At 45.3% G+C, this 26,244-nt stretch overlaps 1 protein-coding gene and 1 pseudogene across 1 annotated transcript in view; both read right to left on the reverse strand.

Annotated features, from left to right (window-relative positions):
* The window catches only part of LOC137655120 (transmembrane protein 209), a 112,214-nt gene that overhangs the window by 62,466 nt on the left and 23,504 nt on the right, over positions 1-26,244 (reverse strand). The window contains exons 2-4 of the mRNA XM_068389004.1: positions 19,043-19,193; positions 9,063-9,238; positions 8,101-8,442 (exon numbers count right to left, since the gene is read on the reverse strand). Of these exons, the coding sequence (XP_068245105.1) occupies positions 8,101-8,442; positions 9,063-9,238; positions 19,043-19,167 (643 nt within the window). The 5' untranslated portion in view covers positions 19,168-19,193. The remainder of the gene's footprint in view (positions 1-8,100; positions 8,443-9,062; positions 9,239-19,042; positions 19,194-26,244) is intronic.
* LOC137658977 (5S ribosomal RNA) lies at positions 25,749-25,867 on the reverse strand (annotated as a pseudogene).

Raw genomic sequence — 26,244 nt, forward strand, 5'->3', positions numbered from 1 at the left:
AGGAACAGCAGGAACAGTATGCGAGCGCTTGCGCGCAGGAAAACGTTGGCGCGCAGGGGAAACCTGGCACTCAAGGGACTTACTCACAGTGTGAGAAAGCCCTTTTTGCCCCGAAGGGACCGGCGCCCGTTGGATAACGGGGTACGAGGATGCCCGCAGCGTCAGCAGCCAGGAACGGAGACGGCAGGTCAGCAGGTCTAGAAGATGGTGGAGAGGTCCCGAACAGCCGACTGGTCTGAACAGGAACAGTCCTCCGAAGAGGAGTCTCTATGAGTGGCCTCTCTCGAGAACGAGAGAGGTGAACACTTCGTAGAAGAGACTAGAAGACACTGATGATGGCACCCCTTAGGACCGTTGGATCAGCAAGCTGACCTATAAGGAGAAATTCTCCGAAGAGGAGTCCTTAGGAGTGGCCTCCGTCGCGAACGAGAGAGGTCACAAGATTGATCTTGCAGCTGCTCAGCCCCTTGAGCAAAGCTGCAGGTGCGACGACTCAGCCTCAAGAGCATAGTCGCACGAAATTCCATGGTCCGGCCTTGCAACCGCTCAGCCCCTTGAGCATAGTTACAAGAGCGGTCGCTCAGCACCAAGAGCATAACCGCCCGAGGACCAGGAAAATACATCCAGGAATTATTAAGGTAAAAGAAGTCCAGGGAAGGTACAACAAGGTACAACAAGGTCGACCCTTCTACGGAGGTTCTCGTCTGCTAACCACCACATTAGGTCCATGGGGACCAATGTATCCAAGGAGTCACTATGTTGATTTCACCTGGATTTTAGCTGCCACTGAAGAGATTGAATTCTGAGGCAACCATTAAGCACGAGACAGGCCAGGGCTGATAGGTGACCTAGGAGATGCAACCACTGTTGAGCTGTCAGCTCTTCTCGAATGAGGGTCTTGCTACTTTCCTCAACTTCTGTACCCTGTCATCTGATGGAAAGACTTTTTGGAGTTTGGTGTCCATGATCATACCAAGGTATACCAGTCTTTGAAAGAGTAACAGAGATGACTTCTCGAGATTTACCATGATTCCAAAATCTTGACAAAAAGCGAGGAGCTTTTCTCAGTGCTGAAGAAGAGTTGCCACCGAGTCTACTATGATCAGCCAATCGTTGAGGTATCTCAGGAGACGGATGCCGATCCTGTGAGCCCAAGATGACACTACGGAAAACACTCGCAAAGAATTGTGGGCCTGTGGAAAGACCGAAGCACAGCACCTTGAACTAGTATTGTTTGTCGTCCTGTATGATCCTTAGATACTTCCTTGAAGACAGATGGACTGGGATCTGGAAGTATGCTTACTTAGGATCCAGTGTGCATATGAAGTCCTGTAGTCTTACTGCTTGTCTGACCATGTCTGCAGTCTTCATGCTGAACCAAGTTTGCAGAACAAACCTGTTCAGAGCCGAGAGGTCGATGACAGGCCTCCAGCTTTTTTCATAAGAAAGAGTTGACTGAAGAAGGTGGGGACCCGACCCAGACCTCTTTGAGAGCGTCCTTCTCCAACGTGGTTTGGACTTCGACTTGAAGGGCCAGCTCTCTTGCGGATCTCTTCTCATAGGAGCTCGATGGGACTGGATTCAGAGTCAATGGAGAGAGAGAGAATGAACAGGACGCAATATCCTGAACGAGTCACAGAGATTATTCAGGGATCAGTCCTATGCTGCAGCCACCTTTGCCAGTGGCATTGCAAGCATTCCCCCACTGGTGGACAAGTGGGAGGATCACCCGTCCTAGCGAAAGTGGCCTCGGCCGCCACCTCTGCTCCCTCTTCCTCCCCGGGTGGACTTGGGAGCCCTTCTAATCTTTGGCAGGATAGAGCTTCTTAGACACCTTTCTTGAAGATCCTGATGTCCTACTTGTCGGCAGTTTGGTGGTCTGGGGCTGCTGCTTCTGAGGAAGAGCTCTACCATGGAGAAGGGAGTCCTGATTGGACTTCCTCCATCGCCCAGCCGCCCGCTTGACTTCTTCCGATCTGAAAAGTGAGGAGCCAGCTAGTGTAGAGTTCCTGAGCCCACTCACCTCTACCTGGGGCACTTGCTGATGGAACCTCTCGATTATCAAGTCCCTTTGCTTGAGTATGACGTTCGCCAACAGGTTGACCAACTGTTGGGCGAGACACTCGATGGTCCGGGTACCTGAGTCACAAAAGGAACATTTCCGCTGACTTCCTCATAGAATCCTTAGACCAATACTCGGTTCTGACGAGGTGTCCCACAGATCCTAGCCACAGGTCCGGCGGCAATTGATTCATTAATTTGAAGTTTTCTGACATCCTGACATCAAAGGTCATTGATGCCACTATCATTTTTATTATAAATAAAAAAATGAAAGAATATTAAATTAAAACCATAACAGGAAATATGTCATGGTTTCTTCCCCTCAACAAACTTACCTCGTCCCCTACTCTGGGTAGGGGAAGATGGAAGGGAAACCCCATCAGACTTTCCTCCTGGGGACGTCAAAGGCGAAGAGGTGCTAGTCTTCGTGGGCGACCTCATGGAAGACTTCTTTCTCTTCGAACCTAAACGTACCCACTGCACCTCATTCCAAGACACGCACTCCGGGCACGTGTCCGATGGAGAACACACTCTACCCCTGCAGGACGAGCAAAGGGAATGCGGATCTACCTCCGGGTTGGATAAAAACGCACCACACGACTTCCCGGCCCTAGGCCCAGGACAACGGCGGGGATGCTCCATCACGCACTAACACAACACCGCAAGACACAGAAACGCAATGGAAAGGATAAAAGGATAAGGATCACACGTGGAAACACAAGGTTATCAAGCGATACCGCGAGAACACAGCGGTACACGTGGGAGAAACGCGGGACACAAAGAGTCGCACTGAGATAAGGAGAGCGTCGAGATGATATCACGACGCGACCAGAGAACTTACTGAGGGTCGAGACCCAAGCTAGCACGCGGCCTGACTCGGGATTAGCCTCAGGGCACGTATCCTTCCGCCTGAGGTAGTCCTCACAGAAAACGGAAGTAAGGTAAACTACACAAAACTCTGGTCGGATGAGAGGAGATTCCAGGTACTCCTAAGAAAGTAGTTCGAGCTAAGTCTCCGTGTTGGAACAAATGTCATTATAAAAGTTAATAACTTTCAGAAGGCCTGCTTCTAAAATAAATCTAAAAATCCTCTAGCATTGTACGAAACATCCAAGAACCTTGGCAAGAATGAACCTGCCATTATCACCTCAAGCCTCAAACAGATATCTATTTCTTTCCGTGTTATAAGTGGAGCATTCAGTAAACAAATGCCTCACTGTCAAGGGTATCAAAAAATTGTCGCAATATGGTTGGCGTGTTAGCAGAAACTCATGTCATCTAAGTATGACCAATGTGGAGACAACAAAGAGTGGTCTCCCACTTTTGGGGCATCATGTTATACTTCCAAAGGCATATGACATGTTATTTCTCTTATCTTATTATCAACTAAACTATCCCAATGCTGGTGTCAGTTATTATAAATAAAATTCTTAATTGTAGGAAAAAAATCATTACATGGAAAGGGATACTTTCTTGGTAGCAACAGCCTGCATGACATACTTCACAACCTTCTCCATGTTTAAGACCTCAGATGTGGAGAAAGTGGCTGAGAGCCCAGAAAGTCTCTCAAAAGAGACTTCTCAAAAGTGCCTCTACAGATGGATCCTCGGGTGGGTCGAGGTCTTCAAATATTGAGGCCAAAGGAATATCACTTGGTGACATCTCTGATGCTACCAGTGAGGTAGCACACGACCTCTCCTGAAGCTGTCATGCCACTCTGGCCACAGCATTTTTAGCGACTGGCTTGGAATCCTCACTTTCCCTGTTGGGTAGAAAGAATTCCTCCAAGAGCAATAGTCTGGAGAGCTACTTCCGTCTAGAAGAGACTTGTCCTGTTGTTGCAGGAGCTCTACTTGGACATGGGATGTAGCTCTGGAGGGACCACCTTGATCGGTGATGGACCAAAGCTGGGAGTAAAAGAGATCTGAAGAGATGTGAAGCCCAGCTCATAAGGGGGTGGAAGGTATCTCCCAAAGGAGGAGTCAGATTCCTCAGCTTCCTTCTCCTCTTAGTTGTGAGTACCAGTATCATCGGGACCTGAGAGAAGTCCTGTTGGATAGGACATGCCACTCTAGCAGCTCTTTGCATCCTCTTGATGAGAGAGAGGAGCATCTGAGGAGCAGGGGCCTTGGAAGGGGCCGGCACGGAGACTCTCTCTGCCTGGGGTCTGAAGAAAGAAAGGAAGAACTGGAGGAGGCTGACTTCCCCAACGGAATCCTAGACATACTTGCTACTACTTGTTTCAATGTAGGGGCTGTTCCCGAGAGAGCTCGACTCAGCGTTTTTACCAAGGTGTTAAACCATGACAGTTCCTTCCCGAAGGCAGGAAGGCCGGGGTCTCGCTGGGGAGGCTGAGATATGGAGATTGCCTCCTAGGAGATCGTGGCTTCAGCACCTGAAAGGGGAGTGCTCGTTTACCTTGGACAATCTGCACTGGCATGGCCTTGTGGAGGATTAATTTTTATTTTATTTTTGTTGTTGTTTGCCTTTTAGCTAGGTAAAGCCCTCTCCACACGATCGAGCATGCCCGATGGGCAAACAGTGATACCAGACCACAATAGTTAGCAAGAATGAGGGTTAATGACATAAGAAGCAGGAAAACCACAAACAGGGATCTGGCATCATACAGTGTTGCCAGATCCCTGCCTTTAGTTTTCCCATTTCTGACATCAACAACCCTCATTTTCACTTACTATTGTGGCCTGGTATCACTGTTTGCCCGTCGGGCATGCTCGATCGTGTGGACAAGGCTTTAGGACAGTGGCGAATGTCTTTGGGCGAATGCTTTATTGATTTGACTGCAGCAAGAGGCAGTTGTGATTTGAGTGCTGGATACATTTTATATTATTTTACCAGCATATTTATTAAAGCAGTAAGTACAATTTTATTTATCTTTGCTAGGTGTGATTCTGAATAATAGAAACAGTTTATAATTTACCTTTGATTATAGTGCAATAGTTAAGTTAGCTATGAGTGTTCGTAAGTGTTTTCTTTTTTCATTTGCAGGCCATAATTCCTCCTTTAGGAAGATATTTTTTTTAATGGTTGACCAATTGTTGGTGACCTGGATTACGATTATGATTTGCTTGCTCTGAATTAGTTTATTGATACTGTATCAATGCCATAATGACCCAGCCCGTCAGAAGGAGTTTCTGTTTGGATTACTGATGACAAGGATTACGATGATGAGGATGACTATGATTAACTGGCCCCGGTATAGGAAGTGTGTGTGTGTGTGGTAGAGTTTGACTCAGGGTTCTACTGTGTGCCACTCAGTTGTGGTAGTGGCCTGTGAAGGTCTGTGGGGCTTTGTGTGGATGCCGGTGTCCACACACAATCATACATGCAGTATATATATCGCAAACTTAGCTATGATTATTATTTTAGTTTCAAGTGTTTCTTGGTACTGTCTGTGAACTGTGTCGGTGTCGGGTTTTGTGAGGGTTTTTTTTTTTTGAGAATTGGCAACGGTGTCTGTGCTCACACATGCAGAGATATGCAACTACTGTATATTTTGTTTTGAAGATTTAGGTTATGGTGATTTGTTTGTCCGTGCTTAGTATTAAGGTTTTATGATTGATAATTTTTTTGGTTACTTGAATGTTTTTTTTAGTATCTAAGTGATTAATTAGGATTAAGAAATATAGTTTTAAGGTTATGTTTTGTTTTTATGTCCTTTTTGTCCAAGAGTCCCGCTGCTGATAACGTAAGGGGAAAGTCTGTATTGAGGAGAAATTTGTCAGTTGAAGTGATTCAAGGGTGTGGGGGTTGTTCTTGTGACATCCCGCCACAGCCTCTCGCTCTGATCTGGAAGAACGAGCTGGAAAAAAGGCAGCAGAAGAGATCTGAAACCACATGGACTCCTGGATGGCTAGGAAGGGTACCAGGCGGCCGATGTTCGCTGAAACTCCAAGAGATGTGATGAGCCTCTGTAAGACGGTGACGATCACCGCAAGCATGAGGAAGACCACGCACTGAAGGAAGGTCACATGCAGGAAGCAAGGTGATCGCATGGCCTGGGCCCGCTGGACTAGGCAATGACACATCACAGTGACACGTAGAAGCTAGGCTCACTGGTCTGAATCTGAGAGAGTATTTCACGCACAACGGCTGGATTGCTCGTCAATGTGGCATAGCGGGCATTCAAACGTAGGCAGATGATCATACATTGACTGCAGATGACGTGCAGCTGGTAGTCACCGGCAGAAGGAATTCTCCCTAGACGAGCATGGTGATCACGCACTGAAGGTGAGTAGAACACTAGCGAGCTCTCATAGGCAGGAAGATCCTCGTCCCTGCGGTGGTCGTGAGCTGGGAGGCAATGGGGAACAGGCGAATAGACAATAGAAGAGGTGCGTCGATAACGAGCTGCCGAGTGGCGATCATGCGTCGAGTGATGATCACGCATTAGCGAGTCACGATCATGAGATGGCAAGTGATGATTACGCGATGGCAAGTGACGATCACGCGCTGGCGAACATCTGGGACGAGGGGGAGGTGAAGGAGACAATCTTTGGTCCTTAGTATCGTTATAGAGGTGCCTCCTGACGAAGGGAGAAGGAGAACGTCTGGAAAGACGGCTAGAACTGCATTTCCTCGACGAGTTAAGAGTAGCGATCCCAGGGGTGGCGAGGGCTCTTGTCGTCAACAGCAGGCTGGCAATGAGATGGCGAGGTGACGCGCTGGTCTCGTCAACAACAAAGGTCCTCAGCAGGGGAGTCATGCTCTGAAGGGCAGGATATCTGAGGAGAGGTAGGGAAACATCTGAAAGGTCTCTGCAGAGGAGAAGCATCAGGAGAGGGCCTCACTTGCGGCTGAGAGAGGGGTGACCACCCAAAGAAGTAGGAACATGCCTCGGTCCAGGAAAAGGGAAGAGCGCAGTCTTCGGCTGTGGCGGCAGCAGCTGTCGGCCACAGCGTAAGATGATCTTCACCAGGGAAGCAGCAATGTTCCTTGAACCCAGGGGCTGCCATGGTGTTAACTGGTCAACACTCCTGTTCGACCATTCCCGAGAAGAGAGATTCAGCAGGAGCTTTGGGAAGAGATTGGGGATTCAAGGAAGAACTCCGTGGTTTCTTAGACTCCAAAGGCGAAGAATCTTTCTAAAGAATTCTTGCATCACAGCCCATATCTCTCCCACTGGGAGGAAGACCACTCCCGACATTCCTCCCAAATATCATCCTGCGCACAATGCTATTCTCGGCAGGCGGGACACAATGAATGGGGGGTCTGTCTCAGCAGAGGACATAAAGGTTCCACATGAGCGTCCTTCATGTCCCGGACTGGTCCGCATGATGGATAGCAATATGAAAATAAGCACACCTGCAAAAAGAAAAAGTAAAAAAGAATTAGTCAAATGGCAAGTCAAATGCGTTGGAAGGTGGAGAGCGACAACGTCTGTTCTCGGCTGAGTCAAAAGCAAAAGTGATAAGACAACACTAGTGCGGGTGTGAGTAGAGTAGCGGGCTACCTGACCTACCCCGCCGCTAACTAGCGGAAGGGTAGTTACACCTCGCTAAAAGTATTACGGCTAGTCTTCCAGCTTTGCCGAAAGTATAATCCCTATGTATATCGGGAAGGTTTGTATTTAGTGTCGGAACAAATGTTTATTTACTCATTTATTACTATACTGTACTGTTTACGCCTTGTAGACTAAGTATAATTTTACAAAAATTTTTTATTCATATACTGCATTAACTTTCACAGATATAAATGAAGTTCTTGGTTATACCTCTAATATTCAAAGGATTTTCTATTTTTTTTAGATATGACCTGATTCACTTCAACGATTATTTTGACTTTAAAGGCCCTGTCAGAAAAATCTTTTTCATGGCTTTTAGGGACAGTCACATGACAGAAAATTATTTTCATAACCTAACAAAAATACGTCAATATACATTGCTCTAGCATTTGCCTATTTAGATATCAAACTATTAAAAGGTATTTTCTAAATATTCACCTCTTCTGCATGTTTGTCCCTTTAACATATAAACTATAGATTTTCTAGGTATAAAGTATAGAGTATAATTCGGTCAATACCTGGACTGCCAGCTGGACTTGGTGATGTTGTTGAACTATTAGGGATAGGACTTCCCCATGAGGCAGCCGACATATTCATGGGGGTAAGTCCAGCAGCAGCAGCAGGAGTCCTCAGCATAGAAGGTGTACCCCAGCCATTTGTCATCAAGTTTACAGGTGACATTGCACTGTGTGTTGGAGGAGGTGGACTGGCCCAAGAAGCTGCCGACATATTCATGGGTGTGACTTGTCCCCCCGCAGGCGTTCTCAGTGATGCCAGAAATAGGGACGACAGAGGGACAGATTTATTGATAACAGGAGTCGAGCAAGCTTTTTTTGGAGTTGAAGGTTTGAATCCAACATCTACATGCAAATGAGAAGGGTTAAAATAAAATAAATCCTGAGTTACTGAAGAATAATATCAAGAACCCAAACAATACACTTTATTTGATTGTTGACTGCAGAAAAATAGATGGCAAAAATCACAAAAACACATTCAGACTACAGGTTCAATATCATTAAAATTAAAAAAAAAAAAGCTGCTTTTAAAATACAAAATAAATTGCTAAATCATTTCACTAACAATTTCACAAACATAAGGAATGTAATTTACTTTTAAGAAAACTCAGTTTAGTGCCTTTTATGGAAAAAAAAGCAGATATCTAATTGCAAGACTCATACAAAGTTAACTAACAATTAATGAGCAAGGAATGGGTTTATAGAAATATCTAAAATCACAAAAAAAGGCAAAAATTAATAAATCTGGTTAATTCAACCAACATATTTCAGCTCATTATTCTTGAAAGTTAAAATTATTCAAGACACTATTACTATAAATTCTAACCTTAACTGATTAAAACTACCAATCAGTAAACCTACAGAAAATTATGTTCCACACTTACTACAAAAAATCTCTCAAAAACCCTTATGATGAGAATTTACTTATACTTAAAACATTGATATTCAACCCAAATACTCATTACCTGTTTCATCTATGGACAAAAGTGATCGTTGTTTCTCTGTGACTTCCATTGGAGATAACTTGAACCACTGGGTGATAAATCTCCACAAAAGTTTCAAGAAAATAATACAGGCAAAAACACAGCCAATTAAACAAACACTGCGCCAAAGACTTCCTCTTCCACTCTCGCCGTTACGCCTGTCAATGATTAGTATTAAAATACATAATAACCTGTACCAAGAAAATTAAGACAGAATCCAACACAAACATTATGTACTCTCACTGTTATACTGCACTCTAATAACTAAAATCATGAAAAGATTCAATACTAGTTAAAAAATAATGTTTTCTTGAAGGACTACAGCCTATCTTTTCTAAATAAACCTAATAATCACAAATAGAAGATAACCTTAGGCTGGGAGTTGATGGGCTTTCTCCTATCCTACAACCACCAAGTCTACTGTGGTTTAATGGGCGTTTTTCCCCAACCATGACAGGTCTAAGAAGATCTGGAGAGTTAACTACCTACAAAACCCCTGTAAGTAGGTGACTATTGCCCAGTTCCCATTGATAATCCTTTACATAACATCATAAGTTATTGTTACATAGAGACAACACCAACCCCACCCCAGCTGCAATATGTAGCCATATGCTCAGTTGAAATGACTGACATAAGAAAAAAATCCTATGCTCATGTTCTCTACTAGACAACCACACACTACTTATATATATTATGTTGACACCCAGATGTATAGTTGTTGTTGAAAGCATAGGGTCCAGTTCTTCAAACTGACATGGAGAAAAATTTCTTGACAAATTTGACAACAGAGCCAATGTTAACATAGTTCCATAGCCCTTACGGTGATCACAGCCAAGCCACCCAAATACAGCAAATACCCAGTCTACCAACAAAATTTGTTCCTAAATCTATCTTCAAGTTAAATTCATATACACAGTGTAAGTCGAAAGTTCTCTTTTGTATGAATGTATAGCATATTACAATACTATATTTTCCCTTTCTATTCATATGACACCCTCAAAAAATCATTCAAAATACACCAAAACCTCTTAATACATTAACAATAATCATAATTAAAATACTAATAACACAAATAGCATGTACATATAACATTATATATGGATATGACATAATTGCTTACTGTACATATGGTACTAGTGTAAAAAGTGTTTTTTTACACAAAATCCTAATTTAGATAAAATCTATTATTTCCACACTCACTCAAGATTCATGGGCTTTTTCTTCAAATGAGGAAGAGATTTGACAATGACTTGAAACTATAGAGAAAACAACTTCTCTACAGTACTCAAGTCCTTAATTATCAGGTGGTTATAATGAAATAGATGAGCAGAGATACAGAGCACATTTGCGCATTTTAATACAGTCTGCCCTAGACCTTCAAGAGCATTGGGTAACGGTACTTTCCCGGAACATACCACACACCACACCACTTGCTGGGCAGCTACCACAGGTCCTATGGAGAATGTATCCAAGGAACTGTGGCCCCAATTCCAAAGATGTGTGTGCTGTGAAGGTGGTCTAGCTCTTCCAGACACCTGCCTTCAACACTTGGGCAACTGAATGGTTTTCTGAAGACTAAAGTGGTACCAATCCCCTGACTTCCTTAGCTCTAGGAGGGGCTAAGGCTGAAGGTGCATCCCTCTTCTCTCAGAAGGCTTTACTGATGACTTCCTGAAGCCAGAAGATGGTGTTTCTAGATATTATCTACTTTGTCCTCCTGTACTAACAGAGAGATTCTGTAACTGGGGTCTGCATGATCTTGTTCGCTTTATGTAGAGCCTCACTGCCCTTAAATGACACAGAAACAAGTCATCAGGATTATCTGTGGTCTACTTTAGAGATACATAAATATATACAGTATACCAAGGCACTTCGCCCAATTTTGGGGGGTAGCCGACATCAAACAAATGAAACAAAAAAGGGGACCTCTCCTCTATACGTTCCTCCCAGCCTGACAAGGGACTCAACCGAGTTCGGCTGGTACTGCTAGGGTCCCACAGCCCACCCTACCCCTTTATCCACCACAGATGAAGCTTCATAACACTGAATCCCCTGCTGCTCCTACCTCCACGGTCATCTAAGGCACCGGAGGAAGCAGCAGGGCCTACCGGAACTGCGTCACAATCGCTCGCCATTCATTCCAATTCCTAGCACTCTTTTGCCTCTCCCACATCTATCCTCCTATCACCCAGAGCTGTCTTCACTCCATCCATCCTCCCAAACCTTGGCCTTCCTCTTGTACTTCTCCCATCAACTCTTGCATTCATCACCTTCTTTAGCAGACAGCCATTTTCCATTCTCTCAACATGGCCAATCCACCTCAACACATTCATATCCACTCTAGCTGCTAACTCATTTCTTACACCCGTTCTCACCTTCACCACTTCGTTCCTAACCCTATCTATTCGAGATACACCAGCCATACCCCTTAGACACTTCATCTCAAACACATTCAATTTCTGTCTCCGTCACTTTCATTCCCCACAATTCCGATCCAAACATCACAGTTGGTACAATCACTTTCTCATACAGAACTCTCCTTACATTCACGCCCAACCCTCTATTTTTTACTACTCCCTTAACTGGCCCCACAATTTACATCCTTCATTCACTCTCTGATGTACATCTGCTTCCACTCCACCATTTGCTGCAACAACAGACCCCAAGTACTTAAACTGATCCACCTCCTCAAGTAACTCTCCATTCAACATGACATTCAACCTCGCACCACCTTCCCGTCTCGTACAACTCATAACCTTACTCTTACCCACATTAACTCTCAACTTCCTTCTCTTACACACCCTTCCAAATTCTGTCACTAATCGACCAAGCTTCTCTTCTGTGTCTGCAACCAGTACAGTATCATCCGCAAACAACAACTGATTTACCTCAAATTCATGGTCATTCTCGTCTACCAGTTTCAATCCTCGTCCAAGCACTCGAGCATTCACCTCTCTCACCACTCCAACATACAAGTTAAACAACCACGGCGACATCACACATCCCTGTCTCAGCCCCACTCTCACCGGAAACCAATCGCTCACTTCATTTCCTATCCTTAACACATGCTTTACTACCTTTGTAGAAACTTTTCACTGCTTGCAACAACCTTCCACCAACTCCATATAACCTCATCACACTCCACATTACTTCCCTATCAACTCTATCATACGCTTTCTCCAGATCCATAAACGCAACATACAACTTATCTTTTGCTAAATATTTTCTCCCATATCTGCCTAACTGTAAAAATCCGATTCATACAACCCCTACCTCTTCTAAAACCACCCTGTACTTCTAAGATTGCATTCTCTGTTTTATCCTTAATCCTATTAATCAGTACTCTACCATACACTTTTCCAACTACACTCAACAAACTAATACCCCTTGAATTACAACACTCATGCACATCTCCCTTACCCTTATATAGTGATACAATACATGCACAAACCCAATCTGCTGGTACCATTGACAACACAAAACACATATTAAACAATCTCACCAACCATTCAAGTACAGTCACACCCACTTCCTTCAACATCTCAGCTCTCACACCATCCATACCAGATGCTTTTCCAACTCTCGTTTCATCTAGTGCTCTCCTCACTTACTCTTGTAATCTCTCTCTCATCCTCATCTCCCATCACCGGCACCTCAACACCTGCAACAGCAATTATATCTGCCTCCCTATTATCCTCAACATTCAGTAAACTTTCAAAATATTCCACCTTTTCCTTGCCTCCTCTCCTTTTAACAACCTTCCATTTCCATCTTTCACTGTGCCTTCAATTCTTGAATCAGCTTTTCTTACTCTCTTCACTTCTTTCCTAAACTTCTTATTCTCTTCATATGAATGACCCAATCCCTGACCCCATCTCAGGTCAGCTGCCCTCTTTGCCTCACGTACCTTGCGCTTTACTTCCACATTTTTCTCTCTATATGTTTCATACTTCTCTACACTATTACTCTGCAGCCATTCTTCAAAAGCCCTCTTTTTCTCTTCCACTTTACCTTCACTCATTCATTCCACCATTCACTGACCTTCCTCATGCTGCCTCCAACAAACTTACTGCCACACACATCACTTGCAATCCCAACAAAATTTTCTTTTACTAACTTCCACTCCTCCTCTAAATTACCAGTTTCTCTTACTTTCACTTCGTCATATGCCATTTTCAACCTTTCTTGATATTTACTTTATACCCCCGGTTTTATTAGCTCTTCAACCCTCACTAGCTCCCTTTTACATCCACCTACTCTATTCCCCCACTCTTTTGCTACAACTAATTTTCCTTCCACCCAAAAATGATCAGACATAGCGTTAGCCATACCCCTATACACGTGCATGTCTTTCAATCTTCCAAACATTCTTTTAGTTATCAACACATGATCCATTAATGCCCTTTCTACCACTCTTCCATTTGCCCCTCTTACCCATGAGTTTGGACAATAATATGATCATGACAAAGGCCAAATCTCTCCATGATCATACCCTGCGCAATGACAACGACAAAGGAGATGCTGAAGATGATCCTGACAAACCTCATGACAGTACTAGCTCTGCTACGAGTGATTCGTCTCCTCGACGACGAGGCTTCACAGCCAGCAAAAGCTGGTTCGATAAATTTCAATAGATGCGGCATCAAAAGCGTGCCTTTTTATGGTGATGCTGCCTCTGCAGAATCCGATGCCACTCGTCGTTATGTGGAGGATGAGTTTTGTAAGCTCATCAGTGATGGCAGAGACACGCCTCTTTTGAAAGAGGATGCCTTCTCGTACATTTCTCTACAAGGATGCAGTGAAGAGGCCAGGCTTCAAGGCCCACAAGGACCATGTCACTCTCATCATGTGTGGCAATGCTGCTGGCTTTATGCTTAAGCCAGGCCTTATTTATAAGGTCAAAAATCTACAGGCCTTAAAAAACAAAAATAAGGCTGTAACCCCTCGTGTATTGGATGCATAACTTTAAGGCCTGGATAACAAAAGCCGACCCTCGAATGGTTCCTCCATTGCTTCATTCCCCAGGTGAAGCTGTATCTGGCTCAGAAGGGCCTCCCTTTTCAGGTCCTTTTCTTGATAGAATGTGCAAGCCATGCAACAGACCTGCAATATGATGGGGTTCAGATCGAGTTTCTGCTCCTTAACACCACATCTCTAATTTAGCTAATGGAACAACGAGTCATTCGTACCTTTAAGGCACTCTACTGGATCAAGGTGTCATGCATACCTTTAAGGCACTCTATGCTCGTTCCAGAATGGAGGGCCTCATCACGGCAGTTGACAACGACGAAGGCTTCCCCTGGAAAAAGTACTGGCATAACTACATGTGCGTCATGCTTAACTAATATCCAGCAAGCATTGAAGGACATGAAAACTGAGACCATAAATTCTTGCAGGAAGAAATAATGGTCTAGCGTGGTGCATGACTATACAGGCTTCACTCCTGACGAAGTTCCTCACTCAGCAGTGGCATAAGCAGTAAGGCTGGCTGGCATCATCATGGATGAAGGATTCATCAACATGACGGAAGAAGACATCAACGGCCTTATAGATGCCCACTCGAACCCAATGATAGATGAAGACCTCATTGAGATGACGAAGGCTGCAGCAAGTGAAGAAGAGAAGAAGAGCAAGACAAAGTAAAGGAAAAGTGTGGCCTTACCCTGGAGAACCTGCAATAATTGTGCAACATGACAAGAGCAATGCAAAGATTTGCACAAGACATCAACAATTTGGTTCGAGCAGTCGAGTTTAGCAACCGTGTTGACAAGGTGTCCTTGTACACAGGCATTCTACAGCAAAAAAAATGACAGCAACTACCAATTACCATGATCTTCACCAAGACAAAAACCCCAGCTATGCTTGCAGCCTCCAAAAGAGAGAGAGAGAGAGAGAGAGAGAGAGAGAGAGAGAGAGAGAGAGAGAGAGAGAGAGAGAGAGAGAGAGAGAGAGAGAGAGAGAGAGAGAGAGAGAGAGAGAGAGAGTGTGTGTGTGTGTGTGTGTGTGTGTGTGTGTGTGTGTGTGTGTGTGTGTGTGTGTGTGTGTGTGTGTAATTTTAAGGTTTTATAATTAAATATTATAGACCTAAGTAATAAATATATATATATATATATATATATATTTATATATATATATATATATATTTATATATATATATATTTATATATATATATATATATATATATATATATATATATATATATATATATATATATATACTGTATATGGATAAATATCAACACAACATCGTGTTCAAATAGAAATAAATTTCTACCTCATACTTGGGATCGAACGCTAGCCCCTTCTAATGAAAGGCCAGGTCGAAACCAACCATGCCATGAGAGGCCATAAAGGAAATCGGAACCTGACGCTACCCGCTGGTAAGAGACTGATGTCTCGCCAGGTAAATCCTCGGACAGCTGGGTAGCGTCAGGTTCCGATTTCCTTTATGGCCTCTCGTGGCATGGTTGGTTTCGACCTGGCCTTTCATTAGAAGGGGCTAGCGTTCGATCCCAAGCATGAGGTAGAAATATATATATATATATATATATATATATATATATATATATATATATATATATATATATATATATATATATATATATATATATATATATATATATATATATATATATATATATATATATATATATATATATATATATATATATATATATATATATATATATATATATATATATATATATATATATATACAGTATATATATCACAAATTTTAAGTAATTTGTATTTTTCCTAACAGTACTTATCTCGAACTACTTTCTTAGGAGTATCTGGGATCTCCTCCCAACCGACCAGAGTTTTGTGTAGTTTACCCTACTCCCGTTTTCTATGCGGGGTAACCTCTGTCGGAGTGATACGCGCCCAGAGACGACCTGGGGTCGGAGAGCATATTTGCTCAGGTCTCGATCTCCAGTAAGTTTTTGACAGATAGATTTCTTACTAAGTCCTGTAAGGCACTCGGGGTAGGATGGGCGGGCCATAACCCGAAAGTAGTTCGAGGTAAGTACTGTTAGGAAAAATACAAATTACTTAAAATTTGTGATTTGTTCCAACACGGAGTACTTACCTCGAACTACTTTCTTAGGAGACTTATACCTTAGGAGGTGGGAGTGTCCCACAGGACCCAGAGACCGTGATGAGGAGAGAAAAGGGGAACCTAGATAGTAGGCTAGGTTCTGCTGACCCCCCAAGAGAAAACACGAGAAATAGGGAAAACTACCTAAAAAAATATCTTAGTGTCTAAGTAACTCACCTCTGTAAAAATCCTTGGAGACGTATTCATTCATTGACGATGTATCCCAAGGCAGTTAAAGGATTTTAGGGTCATTTCAGGGAAGGTAACAGGGAAAAAGAGGGGATAAGGAAGGAACCTGTGTCTCTTGGACTTACTGCCCGTGGTTTCCCTGGGGCTACACCTTTAAATCTTTTGAAGCGCGGAAATGTTATGTAAAAAGGTCAATTTTCAAATTTGTCGTTTTTTAGCCTCAAAATCGTAAAAATTGATAAAGCTCATAACTCTTCTTACAGAGGGGCTACAGAAATTATTTTGGTGTGTTTTCCCAGGTTTTGGGGTCAGAGAATCCAAAAAAAAATATTCTCAACAATGTCAACTAATTATATCATGCTGAAATTCAAGATGGCCGCCACTCTGGACGCTGTAATTTTGACTTGGCTATAACTCCTCCATGAATGCAGCAAGAGAGATAATATTCGTGTCCTCACCCAGGTTCTTGAGATCACAGCATCCAATAAAGGCAGTCTCTGCGTTTCAGGGAGTAGGACGGGCACCGCCGCTGGGACGGAGGCCTCCATCCTGGATTTTTCTCTTCTTCCGGCGGACCAGGGGTCTGCGGGATTGCCCATCGAGAGGAGGAGTCTCTCTCGTTCGGGACGATTCGTCGTAGATTTTGAGGCCGGGTCACGGCTGCCAGACCGAAGGGGCGACTCTCTCCGCTGGGCGAATGGAGTCGGAACCTTCGCGGACTTATGCCTGTCCCTTGGGTCCTGAAGAGATGACTCCCTCCGTCGATCAAACCTGCTGCTGGAGACAAATCGTACTGGTGAAAGGGACCTAGGGAGCATTGCCGAGGTGCTCGGGACTGCTGAAGCCCCCAGGAGTTGGCTACGGGGGATGGCAACCCGCACCCATTCTTCTTCCGGCGAGTCACGTCTCCTATACTTCCTCCTGAGGGATCTAGAGCGCCTACCCACGTGGCGGGATCTGGAACGGGAACGTGAGCGAGTCCGTCTCCTGCGGGACCTATCTCGCCACCTCCTATGGTCCCTCGGGGCTCCGTCTTCCGATGAGTAGGAGTAGGCCTCGACCGAGGAGCCCGAAGACCTGTAGGACCTCGCTGAAGGGCCTGGGTCGCGCCTCGTTGCTGGTGGATCCATACGGTGTTCGGTCGGCGACGAAGGCTACAGGAAGACAGACGGGAACGTAGCTGAAGGCGCTGGAGGGGAGCGGGGGAGCTCCTCGCTGGGGAACCAGGTCTCAAACTCCTCTTCCATCCTCAAGGGAGATCTGAAGGAAGTCTTCAGAGGCGCCCACGCGAGGGGGTTTGACGGCGCGAGTCTTCCTTTTCGGGGGCACCCTCGGCTGCTGACGTACCTGAAAACCCTGCCCAAGAGGCGGGAGAGGAGGTGCAGCAGTTTTACCCCACATAGGATCGTCCGACGAGACGGGCCCTGCTTTCACCAGGGCTACGTCCCCCGAACACACTCCCGTCCATCCCTACCTCAGGCCCCCCACTTGCCTGGATCGAAGACACAATCCCACTGTCAGGTAAATCAGACTCCTGGGGAAGGGCCACCGGCCTCTTCCCTGCAACAGACTTACCTCGACCCCTACACTGGGTAGGGGAAGGCAGCATAGAGACTCTGTCTGAAGAAACGCCGGGCGAAGCGAGAGGCGAAGAGACGCTCGGTTTCCTAGGTGAACGTCTAGAGGTCTTCTTCTTCTTGGTGCCGTAGCGCACCAACTGCACCTCGTTCCAGGACTCGCACTCCGGACACGTGGCTGTATGGGAACACACACTGCCCCTACACGAAGAACACAAAGGGACACAAAGGGTCGCACTGGTAAGAGAGAGAGCGTCGGGATGTCATCCGCGACGCGACCAGAAACTTACTGGAGATTGAGACCTGAGCAAGCATGCTGACCCCGGGTCGTCTCTGGGCGCGTATCACTCCGCCAGAGGTTACCCCGCATAGAAAACGGGAGTAGGGTAAACTACACAAAATTCTGGTCGGTTGGGAGGAGATCCCAGATACTCCTAAGAAAGTAGTTTGAGGTAAGTACTCCATGTTGGAACAAATATATATTATATTTATATATATATATATATATATATATATATATATATATATACATACAGTATATATATAAAATGTAAAAAAATATACATATTTTAAACATTCTGGTACCCACACACACATATACGGAAATGCCTAGGGGGCCACTCCTACTTTGCGGGTTTTCACCTACCGTGGGGTGGCCTTGAACCACTTATCAGCGATACGAGGGAATACTGTAAATCATAAAACAATTAAATGGCAAGTCAGGATTAAGGCGGGAGACAGCAGCAATGTCCACTCTCTACTGAGCCATAAGCAAAGTGGGTGCTCAGCCCAGGTGTGTGAGTGAGTGGGGTAGCCAGCTAACCCCCACCCCTCCTGCTAACTAGCAGTTAGAGTGGTTATCCGTAGCTAAAATTTTACGGGTCGTCTTTCAGCTACGCCAAGAGTAATATTACCCTATAAATAGTGAAGGGGTTGTATAGAGAGATGGAACAAATATCCAATAGTTGACCAAAATAGCATTATAATATAGAATACTAAATTTATAGGTACAGTACTCTATTAAATTAAACCTATGTAAACTTGAAATCATGAGTAACTAATACAATATTGCATACAAATAAGATTAAAATACTTACAAGTCCTGTATAAAAACTGCAATTACCACAAAAAATACTACAAGCCACTTTTTGGCTGTAGTAATGTTATGCCCTGCAGATTTTCTTGAAAGGGCCTCATGAACTAAGTTAGATATTTGGACCATCCCACATTTGCTTATGCCAAATGGACCTGGAATAATATAAAAATATAAGTTAACGATCAAATTTTCAAAGTAATTTTATTTTTTCCTAACTACAGTATACAAACGAGTCCTTAAATAGGAGTATGATTTCAGTGGAGCTGCAACATCGCTGTTAAAAATAAATGTTTCAGTAGTTTGGGAAGCAGTCTCCTGCAACCTCACAAGGTAGCCGCTTTGACATTCACGTAAGAATTGCGGGGTGGATGAGGCAGGAAGTGTAACTTATAAAACTTTGTGATCTGTTCCAACATGAATATCAACCCTTCTTTAGTAGGAGACTTATCCTCAAAAGGGAGGAAGTTCTTATAACCAAACTGGCTGATTTAAAATCTGAGATGTCAGGACTCTTGAGACCTCAAAGAGGTGCAAAAGTGCGACTCCAATCTAAGAAAAGATTCTCATGTGATAGGATAAGTTTCTGTTAAGAGAAAGGTAATTATGGAGGAACCTACATTTCCAGAGAAATAACATTTGAAATATATCGCTAATTTGAGTGATTGGTTTACATTCAAGTCCGCTTCTATCTTTATCTAAATGGAAAGTTCCTCGGTATGGTAGCTTACCTATACTGTATTAAGGCCCTATCCAGCGACACAACAGGTAGACCACTGTACCCCATGGAAGAGGAAACTAAAGTTAAAAAAGGGCCAGACATTCTTGCCACTCATCCTAGAAGACCTAGACTACCATCACGACCACATATTAGACAAGATGCTTCTTGACATGTGAAGGAGCTAGGTATGCTACACAACCTGGTGAGCCACTGCCATAGTTCCCAAACGGAATGAATTAAAGGACTTGTGGGGATATTCCTGCAAGTAGTAGGCTGTGAAGGTTGTCTGTCATTTCCAGACCACTGCTTTCAAGACTTGCCCAACTGACAGGTTCTTCCGGAAGGCTAGTGTTGCACGAACTCCTTTAACTTTGTAAGCATGTGCATGTGTATGTTCTTCTGGGTCCCACCTAAGTTGGAGTTGTGCTCTCCTTATCCTTTAGCAGAGCTAAAAGACTGTTTTGAAAGGACAAATTTGGAAGTAATTTGAATTTTTTTCCCAACGTTACAAACCCATAGCTATTTAAAGGGGTATTACTTTTGGCAAAGCTGAAAGGATGAGCCATTAGAATTTAGCGACGGTTAACCATCCATACCACTAGCGACTGTGACTGTGCTTCATTTAGCTTGGAAGTAGGACTTTAAGGGGGACTAAGTTGATGGGCAAATCTGTATAAATAGCTACAGGTTTGTATCGTTAGGAAAAATAGAAATTACTTCCAAATTTGCCATTTGTTCCATAACTGGAATACAAACCAATGCTATATATAGGGGTTGACTCACCCCTTAGGAGGGTGGATGTCCTTGACAATCTGACTTTTTGGTTTTACCCAGGGATTCCCCTTTGTATGTTTTAGCGCACATAAGTGGATACCCTAACACCTCGCTAAACCTTGCTATGAATGGTCTGCAGCCTACACAAGCTGTGTGTTGAGATACTACCAATGTGACTGTCAAGGTAAGAGTTCTTCCTAGCCATAGGAATCGTCCGAGGTCACCAAGACATTACCAATATCACTTTGCTAGTGTATGGGGACCAAACAGCATTGACACAATACTCAGTTACAGAGGGGAACAATGGTTTACCTGCAGTGGTTGGGGTCATTTGTGCAGAGGACCCTGAATCCTGATTTCCCCAAGAGAGGGGACGATGAAGAAAAGAAAAGAGCCAGTCATTTCTTTTCATTCACTCAGACTAAAACCAGGTAACCAATGCCCTTAACCTCCTGCTACTTGTCCATTAAGGTGCCTAAGGTACTTAACCAATTGTTGTGCAGCTACACAGGACTGATGGAGATGGTATCAAGTCTTCTGTGGGTTACGTCTTGCAGGTAGTGGGCGATGAAGAACGTTTGACTCCTCCACACACCCGCTTGTAGAACCTGCGTCAAGTGCTCTAGGTTGACGTCTTGGAGGAGGATCTGGATTTAGTGCAAGGTCAATGACCTTACGAATCCAACCAGATATGGTGATCTTTGTGATCCTCCCAGTGTTGATGAACACTGATGGCACCCAGGGCCTAGCTGCTGCCGTTCTTTTGAGGTAGCGCCTCAAACTCCTTACTGGGCATAGTAACAGATGATCTGGGTCGTGGGTTGCAGAACGGAGACTCATTATCTGGAACGAACCAAATCTAGGATCCGCTACCCCCGGATTTTGAGTCTTTGCTACAAACTCAAGGATGAAGCTGAACTTCACCTATCCCCATCCCCTTGAATGGGCGATGTCATACAAGAGACCGTGCAGTTTCCTGACTTTTGGCTGAAGCCAAAGCAAGTAGGAACACAGTCTTTAATGTGAGGTGGCGGTCTCTTGCCTGTCGTTATGCTTCCTTGGAAGGACCCTTCAGGGGCCGAAGAACTCGAACCATGTTCCATGGAGGTGGTCTCACTTCTAACTGAGGACAGGTAAGTTCATAACTTCGTATGAAGGAGGTAAAGTTCCCACAAAGAGGAAATGTCTACCCTTATCAGTTTAAAGATGAGAGTCAAGGTTGAGCGATAGTCTTTTACTACCGAAACGAGGGGAGCATTTCCTCCTGCAGATAGACGAAGAACTCCGCTATTGCTGAAATAGTAGCATCGAGTGGAGAGATACCCCTTCCACGACACCAACCGCAAAAGACGTTTCACTTTGCCTGGCAGACTGAAGTTAACAATCTCCGCAGCTGTCTAGACATCCTTTTTTTGCAACTTGTTACAAAAAGCCTCTCTGAGTGAGGAGATGCTGGATAGCCTCCAGCCAAGAAGTCGTAGATGTAGTAGATGTTGACGTGTGGTTGTCAGAGTAGGTTTGTATTCCAGTTACGAAACAAACACTGGTTTTTGAGCTGCGGTCTGAAAGATTAAGCCATCTTCATGCAGCATCTTAGTGCCCTCGAAGTGCAAATAAGCAAATCATCTAGATTATCAGTCACATACTGTACTTAAGTGAGGAGATGAAGGTCTCAAACCTGGGGTCGTCAATGGCCAGGTTCTGCAGCTTAGCCCCAAACTCAGAGATGAATCCAAAGCAAATCCTTCTCCCATACTTCAATATAACTAGCAAGTTGTGAGATGCCATAAAGTTTGCCTACTCACTTCTCCAAGGACAGGGTGAGCAAGAAAATTGTTATAAGTTTCAGATCCTTATCAGGTACTTGCCACAAAAGTTCAGTCCGAGCCCTCTTCAGAGACCTGAGAACTCTGGTGATGTTTCAAGTCAGTATGAGGTCTTTTGGAGGACAGGATTGCTCAAAGCTCCTTATGAGCATTGACATATTTCCATGGTGAGGAAAGGTCTAAGCTCTAAGTCTAAAGACTTGGTTCAGTACTGAGCAATAGCTATTGTTATCTGAGAGGAGATACTCTCAGTAAAGGTAGAAGAGAAAATCTGCTATTATTGTACAGTGGAACCTCTACATACGAATGTCCCAACATACGAATTTTCCAACATCCGAAGTAAAATTCGACCAAATTTCTGTCTCGACACCCGAAGGTTTGTTGTTGACGCCGCTAGACGGCAGCACATCGGAGGGACGCCAATCGAGCGTCACCTTGATCAGTCCTCTCATCTCGTGCGCATTGTGTGGTTGTTCTCTATTCGCTCAGTTATTAACATGACAAATTCGAAGATAATTTGTATTTTTCCTAACCATACAAACCTTAGCTATTTACAATGGGTTTACCTTTTAGCGCAGCTAAAATGGCGAGCCATTAGAATTTAACGAGGGTGTATTACCCCCGCGCTAGTTAGCGGGGGGGTAGGGGAGTGGTAGCTAGCTACCCCTCCCCCCCCCTCACACACAGATGAATGCTCACTTTCACTTAGAGGTAGGACTTGTCTTGGGGGACAGGGCTGGCGGGCAAATATGTGTAAATAGCTAAGGTTTGTATGGTTAGGAAAAATACAAATTATCTTCGAATTTGTCATTTGTTCCGTAACCAAAATACATACCACGCTATTTACAATGGGTGACTTACCCATTAGGTAGGGTGGAAAGTCCCCAGCCATACTGGCTTTGGCTTTACCCGGGGACTCAGAATCCGAGTGAGTCGCACTCGAGAAAAGGAGTCCCTGCACCTCACAAGCTCCTTGCTCCGCAAGGAACCGTGTGGCCTACATAAGCTTGTGTGTGAAGGAAGAAGTGTGACCCGTCCTAGGCAGTTGACCTGGAGTTCCAGAAGGAACTCTGGGTTAGGACGTTCCCAATACCACCTCGTCAGGGTATGGGGGACGCGACAGTATTGACTCAATACTCGGAACACAAGGAAGCATGGTTTACCTGCAGAGGTTCGAGGTCAGCTATGCAGAGACCAGGATGCTGCCTCCCCGTAGAGGGGATGATGAAGAAAGAAATAAGGGCCAGACATACTTCTTTCGTTCATGCAGACTAAAACCTGATAACAATGCCCTCAACCTTCTGCTACCTGTCCAAAAAGGAGCCTGAGGTTAGACCAGCTGTTGTGTAGCCACCACAGAGCGATAGAAAACGTATCGAGACTCCTGTGGGTCACGCCCTGCAGGAAGCGGGCTGCGAAGGTCATTAGACGCTTCCAGACTCCAGCTTGTAGCACCTGCGTCACAGAGTAGTATTACTCGAAGGCGAGGGACGTTGCGATGTATCCAACATCGTGCTGTAGGGCGACGTGACGGGGGAGGGTCTGGAGACAGGTCGAGATGAATGTCCTTGAGTCCGGGCTGAAGAGATATACTGGTGACTCTCCCCCGTGTCCTCCTTGTGCTCCCAAATCGGCTGCAACTGAGGACAAACTGCAGCTGTTCCCAAAGCTAACCTCTCGATTCCTTTACTGGCAAGAAAGAGAAGGTCTTGGGACATCAGATACAGAATGGAGACTCGAAATCTTGAAGGAATTGGACCGAAGGGTCGGGACCCCCAGATTCTGAGTCTAGCCAACAACTCAGGAGCGAACCTGAATGTTGCCTTCCCCTCTTCCTTAGAAAGGGGGAGTCGTACGAGACCAAGAAGATTGCTTACACACTGGCCGTGGCCAGAGTGAGCAGGAGACCCAAGGCGGAATACAATCCGAGGCCTGTCGTAAAGGGTCTTGAGAAGATCTCTTAAAGGACTAAAAGACCGAGCCATGCTCCAAGTTGGAGGTCTTCTTCCGACAAGGGCAGGGACGATCGTAGCTTCGCATGAGCGAGGATAGATCCAGCGGGCAAGAAAAAGTTATTCCTTTAAGCCTGAAGGTTAGGGAAAGGCTGAGCGACAGGCTTCATTGCCGACAGCGGAAAGGAGTTTCCTCCCGCCGAAAGGCAATAAGACCGTTATTGCTGGAGAAGAGGCCTCAAGGGAAGAGGTATATCTCCCACGGCACCAACCACCTTAGACTCTTCACTTTGCCTGGAAGACCCCTGTGGATGACTATCGCAGATGACGCGACCTCCGTACCGCGACTGTAGCGGGTTGTCTCTTCTTGAGGAGGAGGCGTAGTGTCTCCAGGCATGAAGCCGAAGCGACGCCCCGGTTCGGGAGAGATGTCGCAGTGTGGTTGTTTGAGTAGTCTGCGCCGTGGGAGAAGCTCTCCCGGGAGTTCCGTCAGGGGAAGCAGAGGGTCCAGAAACCGTTCTGCGCATAGTCCCAGTGGAGCTCTCCCATTGAAAGGTTGACAGACAACCTGGTCTTGTTGAGACCCATTGTCCACAGACAAAAAGGAGGGAAGACGCAGGCGTTGAAGTTGTCCCACCATCACCGGAATGCATCTTGCCAGAGTCTCGGGGTCTGAGACTGGGGGGAAGAACAGCGGAAACTTGAGGTTCCAACCTGTCGCGATCAGGTCCCCCAGACCAGGACTTGCTGGTTACCCAAGGTCAAAGACCCCCAGGTACACTCTCTCTATGAGGCTCTGCTCGGATAGTCGGAGAGAACATTCCCCTGCCTGGAATGAGAGAGCCGATGGTGGTATTGAGAGAATCTCAATCATCCCGGTATCTCTACTGCAAGATGTGAAGGTGTGAAAATGCGTCCCCTGCTGGTTAGAATACGCCAGAATCATGAAGTCGACGCGCACGGGGCGACTCGGCAGGAGCTGTAGGATCTGTAGAGGGGCCAGACTAAGGCCCCTAAGCCTGCCTGAATGATGGAGAGGTATCCTTAAGGTCTTGACCATAGGCCTGGACCGGATCATGCCCCCCCCCCCTTTCCTTTGACGAGTCCGAGAACAGCATCAAGAATGTGGGGAAAGGACGAGAATATCCACTACCATCAAGAGGCTCCATAGGTCAACACCCATTGCAGGTCTAATAGTTCCGCTGGTCCCATAGGGGCCAGGAAGTCCGGTTAAACATTGCCTGAAGCCACCGGAACTTGGACCGCCCCACATGGAACTTATCCTGAGGCGACCGTTCGGACTATAGACGGGTCAATGAGGAAAGGAGAACTAGGAAACGTTCCAAGGTAGGGCTGAAAGCTCTGCTTGACTGAGAACAGGTACTGCGACTCTCCTCAGTCTTGCCACAGTCAACTGAAAGGAAGGCTCGGAGGATGTGGTAACAGAATCTGGCGTCCCCAGGTGGTCACCCATCCAAGTACCGATCAGAACCGACGTTGCTTAACCTCGCTGGACGGACGAGAAGCGGGGTTTCCAACGTGGTAAGGCCGTTGACTCAAAATCATGGCCAGATACTCCAGATGTTGAGGCAGAAGAAGAGAAGGCTCAAAGCAAAATACCATGAAACCACACTCATGGTAAGCATCCGGAAGCTTGTCCCAGCGATGAAGAAGGTCGAACCCGAGCCTACCGGAGTTGACCAGCCCTCCAAAAGTCAGAGGAGGCGGAAGCCTGCACCTGAGCGGCCATGAGGAAAGCAGGGAGAGTTCTCTGGGGAAAAAAACCTGCTATGCCACGGCGGGATAGCCACACTGCATCATAAGCAGGAATACTTGCAGTCTAGGTTGAATTTGACGAGCTCCCTGGAAGATGGATGGAATGGAAACTGAAAGTACCCGTCCTTCCGATCCAGGGTTTAAGGAGTCCTGTCGC

Source organism: Palaemon carinicauda, chromosome 1, assembly GCF_036898095.1.
Source record: "Palaemon carinicauda isolate YSFRI2023 chromosome 1, ASM3689809v2, whole genome shotgun sequence".
NCBI classification, from domain to species: Eukaryota; Metazoa; Arthropoda; class Malacostraca; order Decapoda; family Palaemonidae; genus Palaemon; species Palaemon carinicauda.